This window comes from Amborella trichopoda, chromosome 7 (genome assembly GCF_054954075.1).
Source record: "Amborella trichopoda isolate Santa Cruz 75 chromosome 7, AtrichopodaSantaCruz75HAP2 v2.0, whole genome shotgun sequence".
Lineage (NCBI taxonomy): Eukaryota > Viridiplantae > Streptophyta > Magnoliopsida > Amborellales > Amborellaceae > Amborella > Amborella trichopoda.
In genome coordinates, this window is record NC_142342.1 from 14946947 (window position 1) to 14967678 (window position 20732).

General features: G+C 36.2%; 1 protein-coding gene across 20 annotated transcripts in view; it reads right to left on the bottom strand.

Moving 5' to 3' along the window:
- Positions 1-17272: 17272 nt before the first annotated feature.
- ABCI11 (non-intrinsic ABC protein 14) overlaps positions 17273-20732 on the bottom strand; it is a 28415-nt gene continuing 24955 nt past the window's right edge. For all 20 annotated transcript variants that reach the window (XR_016059127.1, XR_016059120.1, XR_016059124.1 and 17 more), the window contains one exon: positions 17273-17637. Coding sequence is in view for 10 of the 20 variants with exons in the window: in XM_088871734.1 (XP_088727860.1) it covers positions 17559-17637 (79 nt within the window). In the remaining 10 variants the exon portion in view is untranslated. The remainder of the gene's footprint in view (positions 17638-20732) is intronic.

Here is a 20732-nt window from a genome sequence, read left to right on the forward strand (position 1 = left end):
TTTTGGTTCTTGATTATCCTTTTCTATGGGGCACCTTATAAGCAGTCCTAGTCTAGACACAGAAACCAAGGGATTTGAGGTCCCCATTTCCCTTTCATCTCTTGAGATGATGGTTTTGCAGGATCTTTCCTCGCATTGGCCCTTACAAGTGCCCCAATTTTGGGAAAGAGAGAACAAATAAGTGTACTTTATGTTATTGGGCATATTGATCTATGTCCAATTACCTATCCATGCAAGATCTATATTATTGGGCATATTGATCTATGTTAGAAATAGTGCACCTCATACTTCCTCTTTCTTTTCTGGTTTAACAATTTCAGCTTGAGCTTAATGTGGATCATATACTTGGGACTTTGCTAACTTCAGGCAGACCAAGGCTTAGCAGCTAAAAGACACTCTTGTACCTGAGAAGTACATCGGATGTTTTTCATCTAATGGGATGAGGTGCTCCTTTTCAAACCTTGTAAGGCTAGTTTCGGTAGTCCTTAAACCCATGTGCCTCTCTCTATAAGATTTGATTAATGGGTGTCGTTTAAATAAGGTTGCATCTACAAGGTCCATTTTAGTTGGACGTTGGAGATTTGATATGGCTTCTAAGACAATGTTAAAAAGTGGCATGTGTTTTAAGATAGCGTGTCGTTTGTATAAGGTTGAGGCCCTAAAGTATGGTGCGCCTTCAAATAGTGTCGAAAGATGTTTCAATATGCCTTCAAATAGTGTGGAAAATGTTTCAATACAGAAAATCTTTATGATGGCCTGAAAATTTATTTGTATATCTGATTATAAAATTAAGGACCCGGTTTTTATGCGTCTAAGCCCGCATCTATTATGTTGCAGTCCCCCATCCAAGACGACCATATAGGAGTTGATGATTCACAAATTTCAAGATGGGGTAACCGAATAACCGGAACCCCAGGTTGTGATGAAGTGAGTTGTCTTCAAAGGCGGCTACAAAATATATAGAGAGCCACGCGTGCCTCATATTCCTACCTGTACATGCAGGCCCCCCTTATCCCCAAAAATCTTGTCCCAATTTTGTGCTCAATCTTCGCTGGTTGCCCTCATTTTTCCCAGCATCCCATACTCTCTTTCTTCCTTGCTCTCTCGTCAACTCCCTTACACTCTTCTCTCCATCACCATGACTGGTGGTGTTTTACATAGAGAAAAACAATCTCTGAATACCCACTTGTTTTTAAGAGGGAGGGAGAAATTGAATCAAAACAAGAGAGAGAGTGGGTTTCTTTCCTTGGACTAAACTTTTTTTTAGGAGAGACAAAATCGATTTAAAAACTGAGATACTAGGTGGGTTTCTTTCCTTATATTAAAACTCTTTTTAACTTTTAAGAGAGACAAAATTGGATCAAAACAAGAGAGAAAGAGGGTTTCTTTCCTTGAATTACTCTGTTTAAAGAGAGAGAAAATTGGATTAAAACAAAACAATCTAGAGAGAACCAAAACAATCTAGAAAGAGAAACTCTTATGATCTTGAATTAGGTAGATGCCAGGGATAGAAAGATTAACGATTGAAATCTCGAGAAACCAGCAAGAATCAAGGATTCTTTCTCTACAAAATTCAATCAATCTTTCAAATCTCCTGGCAAGCGTGCCTTCTTGCTTTTGACAATTTCTACTTTTCAATTGTGTGTTATCTCCAAAGAAACTACATAATTTCAGCAAAACATTTGTATCAGGTCATCTGTGATTCTCCATTAAAAGCCAGAGTGTACCTTTTGCCTGATGTTTGGGAGAGTTTATTTCTCTCTCATCTTCTTCCCCTTAAGGTTTGGTAGGGTGAAGAAGCCGAGTCCTTGCACCACAGCCTAGAGAAAGAGAGAAAGATAAGGGAGCACAGGTAGAGTTTTCAACCAGAAAATGTACTTAGGCACCTGTGAAATTGCTCTTTACTACAATCAATGACTCTAACCTCTGCTGCTGGCTATAGGAGGGCTGGTGCGAGAGTTGCAAGGCAAAAGAGTCTGGGGGGTTTCTCTCCCTTTGGTCAAACTATCCAATTTAAGAAAAACCCAGGTTCAAAATGGCGCATTCGTGTTGAAGCACTTGGACCAAGTTCTCTGTTTTCCCCTCCTCTCTTTCTCTCTCATCTTAATGCTTTTGAAGATAACGCCATTGTAAATATAGTCACTAGAGAGAGAGAGAGAGTTGTGTATGGAAATGGGGGGATATGTAAATCACTGGTGAAAGAGAGAGAGAGATAGAGGTGATGGAGAAATGATATAGGAAGCTGTTTAGTTGAGATATGTTTTAGAGAAGTTAGAGAGAAAATATATATATATATATATATATATATGTGTGTATATGTGTGTGTGTGTATGTGTGTTGCTGAGGGCTGCAAGTTGTTCTTATACATGGTGGTGGGCGAGCCAAATCAGGACAAGGCGGTCGAAATGGCTGCAGTAGAACCTCCGAGGCATAGAGGTAAAGATGAAGTCGATGTTAAATCTGATAGAAGAAGATGTGGATCCATTTGCAAAGAGGGCAGATATTTAACAATCAGACTTGAGCTTGTGAACTTGGTGAATGAGTTTATATGGCCTACAGAGCATTGGCTAAAAGATGCGATCACATATCTGCGTAGCTTCACAGTGCCAATAGCATCATAGCCACCGTCTTCCCCAAACAGTTTGCCATGGCTGAGCCAGACTCACCCTCCAACCCTTCTCCATCAAACAAAATTAGACAATTAAAACCTCTTCCAGGTCTTCTTGATGCGAAGATTGAACCTGAAAGCCTACAAACACTCAAACATTTGTTGAAGAAGCCACCCTTCTCTCTTGACACCCGCTCGAATCCTAGAAAGTGGTCGATAGACTACAAAGAGAAGCTCTGGTTTGGGGTTTAAGAGAGAAAATAATAAAAAGTTGATGATTTCATGCTTTTAAGTGAGAGAGAGAGAGAGAGAGAGAGAGAGAGAGAGAGAGGGAGACTGGGGCTGCTAGTCACTTTTCCCTGCCTCGATGACAGGGAACGACCTACACCACCCGATTATATAGACGGTGTAGATCTCCAAGCCCGCATAGTAACAGATACAGGCTTAGACGCACCAAACAATTTTCCAAAATTTATAACTTCAAAAATAGTGTAGATCGAGTATGTCTATTAGCACTTGAAAATTTTGAAACTTGATGGTCCAAAAATATATTACAAGATGCATTATTTTCAAGACTTGAAATCCATTTTTTCTCGTGTCCATTCATCTTCAAGTTGAATTGATCAATTTGAGGATTTTTGGCAATGAAACAACCTCTTCTAGTGAATTTTTGAAGCGCGCCTTAATTTGCTTGTTGAGGGCATCGCCCTTATATAAATTTTTCCTTTAAAATAATGCCAAATTTACATCGTCTAAATGAAATAGACCATCTAAATTACAAGTTGCAATCTTATGTAAATTTTTTTCTTGACTAAAATAGAGTGCAAATTATTGTCCACTGAAGCGTGTTTCCTAAGAGCAAAATGTTTCCTAAGAGCAAAAGAAACTCATGACAGTAATCAGTAAAACACATTTGTCCTTCTCCCTGCCATTTCTCGAAATACTTTTTTTATTCCCTCTTATCACTATTTATCACAAAGCATGATGATATATGTGATTCCAGTTTACGGACCAAGCCAAACTTTTGGAAAAATTATGGATTATATCCAAATCCACAGTATGCTACTCATGATGAAAATGAGGTTCCCACACATTCATGTAGGACTGCAAATATAATTTCCTTGCAACAATGAGGTATTAAATTTTTCATTCAAAAAATGTACCTTAACTCTTGAAGATAAGAAGAGATTAAGTCAAATTGTTTGGTCATCAAGTTAGTTATTGGTGATAAGGCCTCCTACGATTTACTTCTATCTCCAAGATTCATTATGATTTTCTTCTATATATAGAGACACATATTTGTGTAATCTTTATCTAAAATAGTGAAGATGTAGCCAGTTGGGCTTTGGATCCACGGACGTAAGGCTTCGGCCTGAACCACGTAACTCTTTTTTTCTCTCCATATGTCTATGAATACTCTCACAAATCTTAACATGGTATCAGAGCGGGACAAGTATATTGTCAATAACCTGGTTCACTTACCTCCTTTTCTTGGCGCTTCTCTTTCACCTTCTATCTCGATAAATCGAATTGCGATCTCTTCTTCATTTTCTTGGCGCTTCTCTTTCGCCTTCTATGTCTATGATCTGGTTCACGTACCTCCTTTTCTTGGCGCTTCACTTTCACCTTCTATGTCTATGACCTGGTTCACTTACCTCCTTTTCTTGGCGCTTCTCTTTCGCCTTCTATCTCAACAAATCGAACTGCGATCTCTTCTTCGTTTTCTTGTCGCTTCTCTTTCGCCTTCTATGTCTATGACCTGGTTCACTTACCTCATTTTCTTGGCACTTCTCTTTCGCCCTCTATCTCGACTTCTATATCGACAAATCAAACTATGATCTCTTTTTCGGAGTTAAAGTTTCTTCCGCTTGTACGTGCCTCCTTTGAAAAAGACAGACAGGAGGAGGAGTCTGGCAAGCAATCTTGAGGGCAAAGAACCTTTGTTCCTCAGAGATCTTAACCAAATCTAAGGTTTCTCAGAGATCTTCTCTTTCTTCCCCTAAGATTGGCGTTGTTGATGTAAATCTTGAAGAATAGAAACACCAAGCTCCGCAGCCTCGAGCATCGTTCTTCTACTCTCTTTGTTTCTCTCACTAGGCCAATCAACATCTCTCTTTGCCATTGATACCTTAACCATTTTTTGTTTCTCTCTCTAGCTGGAGTGGTCACCATGAGAATGAGTTGTAATGGTTATAGGATTCTTTAGAAGGGTTGTAGTGAGAACTGCAGTGTAAAGCCATGCCTTCAATGGATTAAGAACCTCGAGTCTCAAGCCAATGCCAGTGTGTTCCGTGCCAAGGTCTATGGTTGTGCTGAACTCATGTATCTCATCAATGCAGGGCCTGATCACCTTCGACTTGCTATCTTCTGATCTCTACTGTATGGAGCTTGAGCCCATCTACAGCTCCATGGGCCTCTTGTGGTCCGGCAGCTAGCAGCTCTGCCAAGTTACTGTTGAAGCCATGTTAAAAGGCACGCCAATCGTCTAAAGTTCCACCGAAGCCGCTGGTAATCAAGGCCAATGCAAGCGCTCTCTCTCTACAACGCTGTACCCTTTGCATAAAATCATTTACATAAAGTCAATCTCCTCTCCCAAAGGTTTTAAACTCATGCAAGCTCTCTTGGACCACACCTTTAATGGTGGAAAGAAGCTCCACCATTAAAGCTACTGCTTCAATAGTCCCCTGTGATCAGGTTTTCTTCAACAATCTTGGTTCAATAATCCCTTGCGTTCAGGTTTTCTTCAAGTTCTTTAAGCACTAAGGTTCTGTAAATCCACACCAATGGAGTCTCCATTGAGCGCACCTTACAAGGTGATCTTTTTTTGATGGAGAGAATGACATAGAGAAGGGCCTTATCTCATTCCATCATGCGTTAACCTTCAAGCGGTTGCAATCACTAATTTCGCAAAAGCTCGGCATGTCTCCTAACCAGATCTCCACTTCTCTGGTTTGTCGTACGTAGAGATGCGTATAAGGCTGGTATACAGAGCGTCAAATTGGGTTTGAAATGGGTTTGGAATGTTGCGTGAGGCGTCAAACAAGCGACGCATCTTTGACGCTGGATATTTGTGAGAGGCCTAGAAGTCTCATTTCATTTAAACCAAAAAATGAAGGGTGGTGCAACTTTTTGGTTAAAAAAAAAAAAAAAGTGGGAAAGAAAAGAAAAATGAGTGGTATTTTTTTAAGATTTGTCTAGAAGCCCAATTTCATTGTTTTTTTTATATCATTTTACTAAAAAAAAAAAAAATTATTTTGCAAGTTGGTGTTTCTTCTCATCCATACCCAACTTGAGTGTGGGAGAGTATAGGAGATATGGAAATGAGATGAGTAGAGATGAAGTCAATATCTCTAGTGTAACCGCTATGTGTACAAGAACACCAGTTCTTGCCGATATTTTTGTATTTTCAGTTGTCTCACGATTTGTTTGCTTCTAGCGCCTCACCATGGAGCAGAGGACTTCGTCACACCATTGTTGTAGTGACATTGTCAGGAGGAGCATACATTCAGTGACATCGTCAAGAGGAGCATACATTCATGATTAGCATATTTTCAAGGAGAAGCTTTCACCAATCTTCAGTGTTTGTCCCCACTATTTGTCGCAGCGTCGTCTTCGTTGTGTCTTTGTAGCACTTTTAGTAGTCTTTAGACCACGTTTGGTGATCACGTGTCCCGGATCACATCTCTTCGCTCTTGCAGACTATTCAAGCACGCAGTGAGAGCAGTCCAAGTTTTTTTTGGCAACTTTTGGTCTCAAGACTCCAATCACGCCAGTGAGAGCAGTGCAAGTTTTTTTTTGGCAACTTTGGGTCTCAAGACTCCAATTCCCGTTTCAGTTTTGCAAGTCAGTTTTGCAAGTTGGGCACTTCGCAAGACTCCAATTCCCATTTCAGTTTGCAAGTTGGGCACTTCGCTTCAAATCTCCATGTACTAACTTGAGGGGGAGTCTTGAAGATAAGAAGAGACCAAGTCAAAATGCTTGGTCATCAAGTTGGTATGAGTGATAAGGCCTCTTACAATTTACTTCTATCTGCAAGATTCATTGTGATTGCCCTCTATATATAGAGGCACATATTTGTGTAATCTTTATCCAAAATAGTGAAGATGTAGCCAGTTGGGCATTGGGCTTTGGATGCGTTGACGTAAGGCTTTGGCCTAAACCATGTAAACTCCTTTTTCTCTCCACATGTCTATGAATGTTCTAGCAAATCTTAACATTAACTGTGATAGAGATCAACCCAATACCATTAAAGCCACCATACCGATGGATGCATAGTTTTGAAGAGATTGCTTCTGCCAAAGAAATCAAGTGTGACCCTAGTCGAGTTTGAGGTCTCATTCTCCTTCCATTAACGTTCATTCATCAATTGAATGGTTTTTGGCTGGCAAGTCTTCATGGGTGTTTAGGATCTACCTGACCATCCCTCTCCCTATTCTCAATAGGGGACCATCAAACCCTAGCCCCCATTCCGATTGTAGTCCCAAAAAACCCATGTTGTCCACAGCAATCCAATAGACCCCCCTCCAAGTACAACTTACCTTTTCTCTTTTAGAGTCTTTTTGTTAACATTCTAATATCATAATATTTTGGGATATTATAGAACCTAATGTAATTTTAATTATAGGAATTGGTGGACCATTTTTTATATTAGAGAACCTAATGTAATGTTAATTATAGGAATTGGTGGACCATATTTGATCGGATCAAATTGTATCAAAAAATATCCAAATAGCTATCTAAATCTTAATTCAGTTGACTTTTTGAAGATGCAAAATGCATTGGGCAGCATTCCACGCAAATTAACGTTTCGTCCTCTCTCTCCTCCGGGTTTGCTTCTCCTTGTTCCTTCTTATGCACCCAAGCTCTCTCCTTCTAAGCCCCTCCTTCCTCTATCTCTCTCTGGACTAACCAAGCCTTTTTATCTCTCATCTAGTGTTATGAGACTCGACCGAGGCCTGTAGGCGAGTAGGTTGTACATCATGTTTAAAAGTTTAATTATATCAATACTTCAAATTTGAGTGAGTAGGTTGTACAATATGTTTAAAAAATTAATTATACCAATACTTCAAATTTAAGTTAGATATACTCCATAGTTGGTATTGAAAAATGATTTGCCGAACAATCTATTAAATTATATTAGTCAAAACAAACAAACAAAAAAGTACATTAATGATTCAATTAGTCAAAAAAAAAAAGTAATACGCCTAGAGTCCACCTCTTCCCCTTACTACTAGTCTACTAGTGAAGGGAAAAATGTAGAAACTACCATTATAGCAGCCCTAGCGAGATTATATCATGTGTGTCCCCTATATGTATGAATGCTAAGAAATTACTCCATTATTGATAACTAATAATTGTGGAATCAATGTTCAGAGTGTTAGAAAATATCCTTAATTTGTGGTCTAACAGGTAATATTACCCATAATTTAAGTGGGTCGATTATCCAATATTAAGATAAGAATTAGTGATAATCATCTCCTCCACTCTCTCTTAGAGATAACTACCTATGACAAGTTAGGATAAAGGAAAGAAACATAATAAGGAAAGGATATAAGATGACGGTCCCAACGCTGACGGTCCCAACGCTTGCTCATTTTCCATAAGGAAGTTTTTCATCATGCTTGGAGGAGAAAATAGTTGAGGGCAGATCCACCCCTTTCAGAGATCAGAATAAGAAGCCGTTTTCTTTTATTGTTTGATCATGAAAGGTATGTTTACATCTACTGTTTTATTCTTATTTTTCGATAGTCATGAACAATGATCCATAAAGATTTACATGTTTTTCAGGTTCTTAAATATGTAAATTTGTAGTTTATTTTTACATGTGGTATCAGAGCTGCGGTTGGCTCGTTCATGAAAACCAAAAACAGATTTGATATATGTGACTCTTAATAGTGTCGAAGATGTTTATAAGAGATGTTGACCATCTGTGGCAGGCCTCGGTCAAGCCCATTCTTTACTTTCTAATTCAGTGCATAACCCCCTACATATTTCCAAATCTAAAGTTTTTTCTCTTTTGCAATGGACTTCCCCACCTTTCTCTCTCAAAAGTTCCTTATGCACTGGAGTCCATGTAAAACCTACGCAGCCAATGAGGGTGACACAAAAGCTCTTCTACAAGGGCTACAATTCATGGACAGTTTCCTAAATGGATTCATATTGAGAGAAACATTAGTAATGTGATTACATGCTGCACATGAAAGCTAAAGATACCATGGAGAATGACCCATATTTTTATAAATTTAGGGATATAACAAGAAGTTGTGACAAACAAGTTGTGCACCACTACAATGATAGAAATATCTGTTAGAAAATATCCCTAATTGGGCCTTTAGGTGCAGAGAGAAATTATAGAGAGGGGCATCATGTTGGGCCTTTAGGGTGTTAGCGTGATGGAGAGAAATTATAGAGAGGGATGTCGAGTTGTAGAGATTTATAATATATTTTTTTTATACTGTTGTCATTTCTTTTATTAAAAAAAAACAAAAAAAAACAATTTCTCTCTCTAGATTTGGTGTGTGTATGTACGCATGATCTCTAGTATATACATGTTTTATTCATGTGTTTCCGATTGCGCACATAGTGTTCGTTTTGAGCACAAATTTTTTAATTGTGCGACTTAGTTATTGTATTGCATCATCTTGTGTTGGGAAATCAGTCACCCATGGTTTAGAATATGCAACAATAGCATCTCCTCCTGTAGTAGGTTGGTTCATGCTTCTAACAATTGTGTTGAACTGTTAATATTTATCTGCGGCATCAGTCATTTGGTCTCTTTTAATTCTATCTTGGGGTTTTCTCTTTTTAAAGGATTCATATGTAAAATATGATTTTTTCTTATATAGTTTCCTAAGTTATGAGATATCAATTAGTATTTGGGTGGTACTGATATAAGGTGCTTTATGTGGGATGCCCTAGTTTAATAGTTAAAAAATGTGTATTTTCATTTTAAAAACAGACTGCATATTTATTTCTGTTGTTGTTTATTGTGTAATCTCTTATCTTTTAGCATACTAAAATTGGTTATAGTAAATAAATAAATAACTGACTAGGTTAAATCAATTTAGTCTATTAAGGGTGGGCGATCTTTATTTTAAACCAAACAAGTTGGAATGATTGTATAACTGCCAAAGTGGTGCAATCATGAGAACTTGGGTGGGTATTAAAATATATGATAATTCCTAATAATAATTTTTCTTTTGATTTATTTTGATTACAAAAGAATTGTGTGAATCATCAAGGAACTCACAAATTGGTGTTGAATCATTATAGAAAAAAATCAAACCTAAAGGTGGTTTTTTATATGCAAGGCTTAGCGAAATAGGGTAGTTGGTATGAGCACTATAGACTTAGATGGTGTTAAACCCAAAGGAGTAACATCTTTATTATCTATAATGTTTGTGGTCAATCAGCCCTATGGTGGACATAAAGATTGATTGTTCACTAACAATAAACCATTTGCATGTCATAATCTCGGCCCAAAGGAGGGCTTGTGATGATGCAATGGTTAACTAAATGTACTTGATTTTAAAATAATGAAATGTTAATTACTCAGCTTTATAGGTAAATAAAGTTATGTGAGCATAATTGTTTTAAAATGATGGCAACTCTAAATCTCGCTGCACTTACTAGATACTTAGTCGGGATTAAAACTCTAACTTGATCTAATTTCTCTGATTGGAAGCAAAAGATTGATATCACTCTAGCCATTTTGGGTCTTGATTAGCCTTACGTGAAGATGAACCTCCTGAGCCCAACAACGAGAGCACTACTGAACAAAAGCTAAAAATGTGAAATGGAAAAGGTCTAACATGATGAGTCTCATGATTATGAAGGTGTCTATCGGTAAGACTCTACAAGGAGTTATTCCTGATGAGGATAATGCTAAGAGTTTCATGAGCAAGGTACAAGAATAATTTGTTTGTCTCATTAAAGCCCTGGCGAACACCCTTATGACGAAGTTACTAACCATGAGGTATGATGGTCACAGCTCTATCAGAGACCATATTATGCAAATGATTAATATTATGTGTGTTCAAGAAGAAGAAAGATTAAATCAAAATAAGCTAGAAGTTGCCCATTTAGGAGAGACTAGCTCAAGCAGAAAAAGAAACTTTAGAGCATCAAAAAATAAAGGTTATGGGACACATGCAAATTATCAATCAAAAGGGACTACTCCTCAAATTCAGAAACAAAATTATTGGAAGGAAAGAAAATGCCGCTTTTACAGAAAAAATGGGCATTTGAAGAATGATTGCTTCAAATATAAGAAGTGGCTAGTATTCATCAACAATCAGATACTCATTGATAGAGAATGAAGGCTTGTGATGGCAAATGGAGTTGAGGAAGAAATAAAGGTGATATGAGTAGTTAGGTTATTCTATATGGTGGCCTTGTAATAGACCTGAGAGATGCTGTTAATGTACTAACTGTTGGGCAAGTATGAAAAATTAGATATTTATAGTTTTAATTTAATTTTGGCAATGAAAATTATTTCTTATTTCATAGTAAGTGTATTGTGGGTTCTGGAAAATTATGTGATGGTCTCTATAAATTGAATTTGAATAGTATTTTTATTGAATCTCTTTTATCCCTTCATGTGTGTAATGTGAAACATGAAAATGTGGATAAGAATATTTTATGTTGTGGCATAGAAGGCTAAAGCACATCCCAAGAGAAAGGCTACAAAGATTAATCAAATAAGGAGCATTGTTTGTAACTCAAATTGCATGTTTCTTTACATCGAGCCCTGAAGACTTTATTTATATGGTGAATCATGTTCTTAATTATACTAAAGACCTTATTTGAAAATATGGACTGGTAGGAAGCCTAGTTTAAGATATTTGCATCTATCGGGATGCCCTGTGAAAGCCAGATTTTATAACATTTTTTTAAAATAAATTAGATTTAAGATCTATATGTTGTTACTATTAAATCTTCCGAATTTATGGAGAATCTTGTGGACAAAGGGATTTATCTCAAGTTCAGTGGGAGCAGATTCACTATTTTGGTTATATATGTAGATGGCAGTCTACTACCAACAGTGACATTCATATGTTGCATGAAATAAATATTTTTTATCTTTGATATGAACGACTTGGGTGTAGCTTCATATGTGATTAGCATAGAAATTCATCGAGACAGATCTCAAGGGATCTTGGGACTATCACAAAAGGCATATATTGATAGTGTGCTCAAAAGATATAATATGCATATTTATTCTCCAAGTATAGTAACCTATTATTAAGGGTGATAAAGTCAAAAATTACAATATCTCAAAAATAACTTATAGAGGAAGAATATAAAAAATATTCCTTATGTATTAGCTGTGGGAATTTAATGTATGCTCAGGATTGCACCTATCCAAATATTGCTTTTGTGGTCAGTATATTGGCTAGATATCAGAGAACCAACGGCTACAATATTGGAAAGCGACTAAGAAAATAATGATGTATATGCAGGGAATAAAGAACATTATGCTCACATAAAGTAAATCAGATCATTTTGATGTGATTGGATATTTGTGTATAGATTTTGTTGGTTATATCTTCATGATGTTTAGTGGAGTAGTTCCATGGTAAACTCATCAATTACGATAGCAAAATTTACAGCTTATTATAAGGCTACCAAGCAAGCTTTGTAGTTGCATTTTATCTCGGAGCTTCAGGTTGTAGATTTATTTCCAAGCCATTGAGATTTTTTTTTTATGATTCCACTACAATTTTCTTCTCTTATAACAACAAGAGCATGTTCTTATCCAAGCATATAGAAATTAAATATCTTGTTGTAAGGGAGAAAACAAGGGTACTTGTAGTGTCCATTGAGCACATCAGTACAAAATTGATTATCGTTGTTACCTTGACCAAAGGTTTGAATCTCAAATGGCTTGTAGAGCATGTTGCTCATATGAATTTAACTAACATGTAGGATGCACTTGGTCAGTGGGAGTTATATTGCTAGCATACAGTATGTGACACTCATTCATTTTGATTTATACATATTGGATGCATCAAAGTTCATGTTTTATTGTTATACACAAGCATAACATGATATAAAGTTTTTGACCATTCTTAAATGGGATATGGATTTTACCATATCATAAAGTTTTTATCCGCTATAAAGGTTATATGTTGGAGACTGTAAAGAGCGTTGGTGCTAATACTATAACCATGTTTGAGACTATAGATGAAATCTCTATTTTGCCTCTCATCTGGCTTTACGAAATCAGACAAACCAAAGTCTATGGCCTTCAGTGGCGAGTTCTCATACTTCGAGCTAAACAAATGCGATATATGTATTCTCTGCGATCTATGAAATCTGTATTTCGCCTCTCATCTGGCGTTACGAAGTCAGACAAACCAAAGTCTATGGCCTTCAGTGGCGAGTTCTCGTCCTTCGAGCTAAACAAGAAATTCTTTGGTTTGAGATCCCGATGAACCATACCTTAGAGATGACAGAACGCAACCACCCTAAGGATTTAGACCATGACAACCTTTGCATCATCCTCTGATTGTTTTCCACCCCTCGCCAATATTCGATCTAATAAAAGCTCCCCTCCTTTGCACAACTCCATCACTATGTAAACATTGTCATGGTCTTCATAGACATCATAAAATTGTACCAGATTCTTATGCCCTGAAGGGGCCCTCAAAATTGTACCAGAACTCAAAGTTTTTATCCAAACCCAGTTTCGCCTCTCACACTTCTCTGATCTCTATTTGGTCTTTTGCGACCTACTCGAACATCTCTATTTGGTCTTCTGCAACCTACCCGGACTTCTTTGATCTCTGTTGGGTTCTTGCGGTAAACCATTGATGTCGTGCTCCCTCTGATGCCGGACCTTTGGTGAGTTGGATATAAAACTGCGGCCAAATCCACCTTTAAAAATGCTTTCTAAAAATAGCCGATCTGCACTCTCTACTGAGTCCTTCTTCGATTCTCTGTCTAGTCCTTCTTCGATTCTCTACCGAGTCGTGCTTCGACTCTCTGCAAGACTCTCTGCTAAACAGCCTTGTCTTTGTTCTGAACTACGAGGTGTCTCGGATCCTTACCGAGTTCTGTGCTTCTTCTTCAAGCAAGAGACCACTGCTTCTATTAGTCACGCCATGCACGTAAAGACTTAAAGATCCAACTCGTTCATTTATATAACTTATTGTTCAAACTCCAGCTGCTTTGTGTAAAAGTATCTTGAGTTTGAGGGGAGTATTAGAGTATGTATATCTATATTAATATACATTATTATGAATACATAATGAGATATGTATATGAATGGATATATATCTCTTAGGTGTCTCTTGATTATAATAAGATTAGTTAGTAGTTATCCATAACCGTTAGTATTTATCTTTAATTATTACTGGTCATATATTTATACGGTTTTGTATATTGTTTATGAATCAATCTATAAAGATAGAGTTCTCTGCAGTATTCTGAAATAATATTTCATAGGGGCCTAAGGCCCAAATATACAGAAATACAGTTCTAATATCTCTAGAGATCTTGCAGGATTCATGGGAACATTGAGTTCATGAGGAGTTTAGTAATAAGTGCTTCGTGATGGCAGTGAGGCTTATGGAAACTTGAATGCAAAAGATGTGATTTTGAGAGGGCTAGAGAAGTCATGATAGGGCTTGGCAGAAGAGAGAGAATGGAAAATGTAGCTTGAAATTCTGTGTCAAAAAACCCAGCCATGATCTGTTTTCGTTTATTGGTAAATTCAACAGTAAAATGTTCTAAGAGTAATTTTTATTGTTTTATGTGCGGCAAGGCGAAATTTCATAAATTCTCTGAGCTTCCAGAAAGGGCTGAATATCTCACATCAGGACTAAAAACCATAGTTGGATAGAAGTAAGAAAGTTAAGAAAATTGTTCAAGTAAAACCAAGCGCTACTATATGAAGCATCTAAATGTACTTTCCATGGACCCGAGGGTCTATTTGGGACCACGTTTTAAAGAGGTGGGTATTGGTCCTTTTCACCATAGAAAAGGTGTCCGCAACCAAATCCACCAACCAACATCTAGGGGTGGCGACGGTCGGATCGGATCTGGACCCTAAAAAATGATTTGGAACCCCTGACTAGACCCGAATTCACATCCAAACCCGAACCCAAAAATATAATGTGGGACCTAAACCGAAACTGGACTCGATCAAACTATATTTCACTATATCTAAATGTGTATTGTATAGACCAATGGTTTAAAAAACGGATCGGTGACCCGGATCGGGCTTCCAAAAAACCGATCCGGATCGGCGAATCGACGATCCGGATTGGGAATCGGGTGAATCGGTCCTAATAAAGCTTAAAAAAAATCCGAAAAAATTATTAAAATTCATTATAAATATTGTTTTTTAGGAATTCAATAAGAAATGAGGTTACTCCATTAAGAATTTTCATGTTTTTGAATGAATATGCGAATATTGATATGTTCTTTCCCTGCATGAACCGCCATTCAGCATTTAATTTACATCACACAAAAGGATAAACATATAATTATCATGGAATAAGTATATCAACATACATGGACTACAATAAATCATAAAATTAGTAACATATGATCTAAAAATAAAATGATAGACGACATTATTGTTCTTCTTGGTCACGCTGGTGCCATTGATTGAATTCGTTTAATAATTCATTGATTCGATCTAAAAACGAATCATCGATATTAGCAGGCGTCTGACTATTCCCAAATCCCTGAGTGTAAGTGTTTTGTTGTGTTCCCAATCTAAAATCCCCGAAGATTGTCCATCCTTCATGCGCACCTGCACTGTCGTGCTCATCCCTACACTGTTGCTGAATAATATGGCTGGGATAGGGTGGCCTCAGAATCATCATCTCTCTCATTTTTTCTTTGAATAATATGGATTAAAAAAAAAAAATAACAAATTTTCAAACAAATCGATCATGGATTAAAAAAAAAATCACAGATTTTCAAAAAATTCTATCATGGATTACAAAAAAAAATTCAATCATGGATTAAAAAAAAAAAATCACAAATTTTCAAAAAATTCTACCATAGATTACAAAAAAAAATTCGATCATGGATTACAAAAAAAAACAAACAAACAAAAAAAAAAAAATTCAGTCGTGGATTACAAAAAAAGAAAAAAACAATTCGATCATGGGTTACAAAAAATTCAATCATGGATTACAAAAAACTCTATCATGAGTTACAAAAAAAGCAAAAAACAAAAAATTCAATCATGGATTACAAAAAAGAAAACAAACATTTCGATCATGGGTTACAAAAAAAAAACAAACATTTCGATCATGTATTACAAAACATTCAATCATGGATTACAAAAAATTCTATCATGGGTTACAAAAATAAATAAAAAAACAAAAAATTCGATCATGGATTACAAGAAAAAAAAACAAACATTTCGATCATGGATTACAAAAAATTCGATCATGGATTACAAAAAATTCTATCATGGGTTACAAAAACAAAAAAAACAAAAAATTCGATCATGGATTACAAACACAAAAAAACAATTCGATCATGGATTACAAAAAAATCGATCAAGTATTACAAAAAAATCTATCATGGATTACAAACAAAACAAAAAAAAATAAAAAAAATTCCGTACGGGACTTGCCGATTCACTGTTCGGACTCGTCGATTCCGTACAGTGAATCGGCGAGTCACTGTATAGAATCGGCCGATTCTCTCTAGAATCGGACGATTCCCATTTTTTTAACCGATTCGATCCGTCCATGGCGATTCCCGAGTCGAACCGGGCGAGTCCGATTCGACTCGACGTTTTTTTAAACACTGGTATAGACCATTTACCTTGTACTAAAGGCCACAATTACTTATAGGACAATTGTTTTATGCTGGCTGGACCGCATTTCTACATATACGGTCCAAAAAATGTAAAGCATCCATCTTAAAGATAGATGCAATATAAGACAATTGTTTTATGCGGGCTGGACCGCATTTCTACATATACGATCCAAAAAATGTAAAGCATCCATCTTAAAAATAGATGCAAGTAAGTGTTCTCTCTAAAAACAATAGAAACTAACAGTCCAAATGTGTTCTTACTATAATTATTATTTTTAGCTTTTAAAATTTTTTTTTTTTTTTTTCATATTCATGATCTCTATATTAGAGATTACATGTCCTTAAAAATTAAGTTTTAAAATCCATCTTAAAAATAGATTTATTAAGAGGCCGTATTTCTACATACGTGGGCTTGGCCGCATAGAAATCGGGTCCTTGCTTATAAATCTCTCTTTCTTTGTGGCCAAATTTTCCAAAAAAAAAAAACACATGGAAATCAAACGAATTTACGAGATATAATCATCTAAAAAAGCTTGGCTTCTGCGGGGCAGGTGTATTGTGAGTGGCACTAAACGCAAGTGGAGAGAAAATAGGTTTGCTTTTTGGTGAAGTTAAAACAGATTTAGGGGCTTATTTGCAGCATTATTTAGACAAAATCAGAAGTAAATAATGAACGTAAACAATCACGTTGTGATATGGTTCTTACACTATTGTGTTACACAACGACAACGAAGCGCGTCTAGAGAAGGGCCAACAGCATTATGTTAACGAAAATTGTTTCATACGGCAGGGACCGCATTTCTACATTTGCAGTCCCCTAGGTATAAAGCATCCATCTTAAAGATAAATACAAATAAGTGGTCCATCTAAAAATAATTTTTTTAATAAAATTTTATTTTTAATTTTCAAAGTTTATTTATTTTTTCATATTCATGATCTCCATGTTAGATATTACATGTCCTTAAAAATTAGATTCAAATATCCAACTGATTTTTAAGAGGCGATTCATTTCTACATGAACTCGTAGAAACTGTCCTTATGTTAACTATCCAAATGTCATCACAAATTCTCAGGATGAGAACATGGGTCAGAAATTACAGGACGATAATAGACAGGGGATACAAGAAAATGAGGAACCTAATGACAAGAATATGGTTTCATACTACAGTCGTAGAGGTTCCTCCTTTAGAACTCCACCCATTTCCATCCGCCACGATCGGTCCACCAAGGATGATAATTCTCTGCCCACATCAAGCAAGAACAATGTCATAATGAAATTAAGAGAACAACAACCCAACTTTTGCGTTATGTGATGAAAAATGCAAAGCTTCCATTAGAAAGGTAAAATGTTGATAATTAAATCTAGGCAAAACATTTTTAGGTAATACGTAACTTGATATACATCAATATCATGCAACATAGCAGTAAGGAAACAGAAACCATAGGAGCAGGGGGCAGTAAAGACGACCAATATAAGGAATAAGATAGAAAATTTAACAACACAAAATCCAAATTATACTACTTCCATACGATTCCACCGTGTGCAACTATTAAATAAAAATTCCATCTTTGCTATCATGATGTATGTAATGCTTAAAGATTGCACTCTACTAACAAAACATGTATTCTGCACTAGAATGGCATTTATACACTTGTTGGTGTCAGTTTGAACGGCTGAACTAGAATGAGAAATAATTATGCAAGTGCCACGTACATGCAAGCTTGCACATGTGCATGCACACATGAGAGAGCGAGAGAGACAGAGAGAGAGAGAGAGAAAGAGAGACCAGCCATTGGATCTCTAATCAATGAGAGAGCGAGAGAGATGCAAAGCATTGGATCTCTAATCTGTGTTATTATTAGGGGCACGATAATGAAGACCAATTATATGGCTCCTAATCAGTGTTATGGTTAGGAGCACGATAATGAAGACCAATTATATGGCTCAAACGTGACATCCCAAACAAAATATATGGCTCGATGACAAAATATAAATTATTCGGCTACACTTGCACAATTCCCACTGTCGTAACTAACAAATAAGACTCCAACTTTGCTATTCTGAAGGATCTGACACTTGAATTTGACTACAATAAACAGACACTGAGATTTTGGTTGAGTTCTACCCGATGACAGAACCGATTGCCTTTAAAAGAATCAGTATTTCTTAGCAGAGTGGTAGCAAAGTTCATTACTACACTTGTAAAGAGCAAGTACATCAGAACATAGCATATGTAGCATATGGCAGACAGCTACGGGATCCACCATCTGCTACCAACCACAGACAGCCACATGAATGTCCATTATTAAGAAATAGTCTTACCTTCCAATTGTTTAGAACTGACTGTAGATACTCCATCTGTATATCATGCAACACATACAGGCTTTTTGCAAGGTAATATGGTTCTACTTTCTTCTAAACAAATAATATCACTGATGTAGAATGAATTTCGGAGGTAGAGAAAATCCAATCATTCATTGATTGAAAATAAAAAAGGAAGCTAATAAGCCTAACTTCAATGGCTCTACAAAAATTTACAAGAATTCAAGGAAACAATGTTGTTAAAATATTACTCAAGCCTCTATTTTGAATTCTCTTCATAGATCCCAAATGATCTTACTGAGAGCCCGAAAAATCCTAGTTCTAATTGAAAAAAATCCTAATTAAAATAAATTTTGCAATGACATTTTTACCACTGATAAAACAAAATATGGCAGAGGCACTCTAACTACCTTTCTAAAAAACTTCTAAAATCCCAAAAATATAAAGAACGAACCCTAAAATCCATAAAAACTCAAAAACCTTAAAAACAAATACTAAAATAAAAATGGAAATATACATCATTTGAATTAAATACAAATTTAAAATTAGAATAATTTTGTCCTACATCAGACTCCCTTGGTTGGTGAAAACTTATCCTTGAGTTTTGAAGTGTGCTAAGATGAATTGAGCATCAAAACCACCTTCTTTAAACTCTTCTTCTTTGTTGGCTCAAAGATTATTTGTAGTAAGAAGAATCTTCACGAAATTGATCATGATATATATATATATATATATATATATATATATATATATATATATATATATATATATATATATAGGAAAATGTTGAGATTAGCCCACTAGCTCATATAAACATATGAGCCAAACAGCCCAGATTGAATCTAGGCCGATCTGACAGTCACGACCATATTTCATATTTTAATTTTAATTTTTTTTCTATGAATCCAAATAACTTGTAATTTTAGGAGTGTGTTCTTAAAAAATAGGGTAATCTAATAACAATATCAAAAAAATAATTTGCAAGAAATAAATTGACCAAAATACCCCTGAAACATTTCGGGGGTATTTTGGTCAATTTAATTTTTGCGAATTATTTTTAAAATATTCTTATTAGATGCGTATTGATGAGAATAATGGACGTCGAAAATTTCAAGTTATTTGGATTTGTAGAAAAAAAATTAAATTCAAACACGAAATGAATTTGTGGCCGTCAAATCGGCCCAGATTCAATATGGGCCGTTGGGCTCATATGTTCATATGAGCTAGTGGGCTAATCTCAGCATTTTCCATATATATATATATATATATATATATATATATATATATATATATATTGAGGAATAGATACAAATTCAGCTATCTTTGAACTCGTGGTCTAACAAGGGTGAGGACCTTAAACTTTCCCTTAACCCATCACAAGCCCGGGTAAAAGAGGTGGATTGCGTTAAATAGGCAGCCAGCGTAGAACTTTGCCACATCTTATCATGAATCCTAAACCTATGAATGGAGGAACAAGATTCATGTGGCCGACCCCAACTAATTGGGATAAGGCTTAGATGACGATGATCGCTATCTTTGAAATCGCATTGAGAATCGTGTAAGGAAACTTCAAAGTCTTTTTAGCCTTTAGAGGTTTTCTTGAGAGTTATTTCTATACTCCCTGAACCTAGGGCCACAGTTTGCGGTTTATGAGATGACCACGCTTCAGTTGCGCTACTCTGATTCCAATGCCCTAAATCTCTTGAATGCTCCACCTCTTTGATATCCTTTAGATCTTCATCTTGAACCTTGTCATAGATCAGATCTAGTACGAGATTGTGTTGTTCAGTTGAGAATGTACCAAAAATTGGTGACAAATCCCACCCTATATAACCTGCTGATTTTGAAAACAATTTGATGAAAATAAAGATTCTCCACAGCCAACGTCAACATCACAAACCAAATTGCACTTCCAAGCAGCCATATTACCTCTCCCTTGATTGTGAGTCAAATTATGCTCACAATCAGGAATGCGACCTTCAAACTGCAAAACCCTAGAGTGATGTTACCACG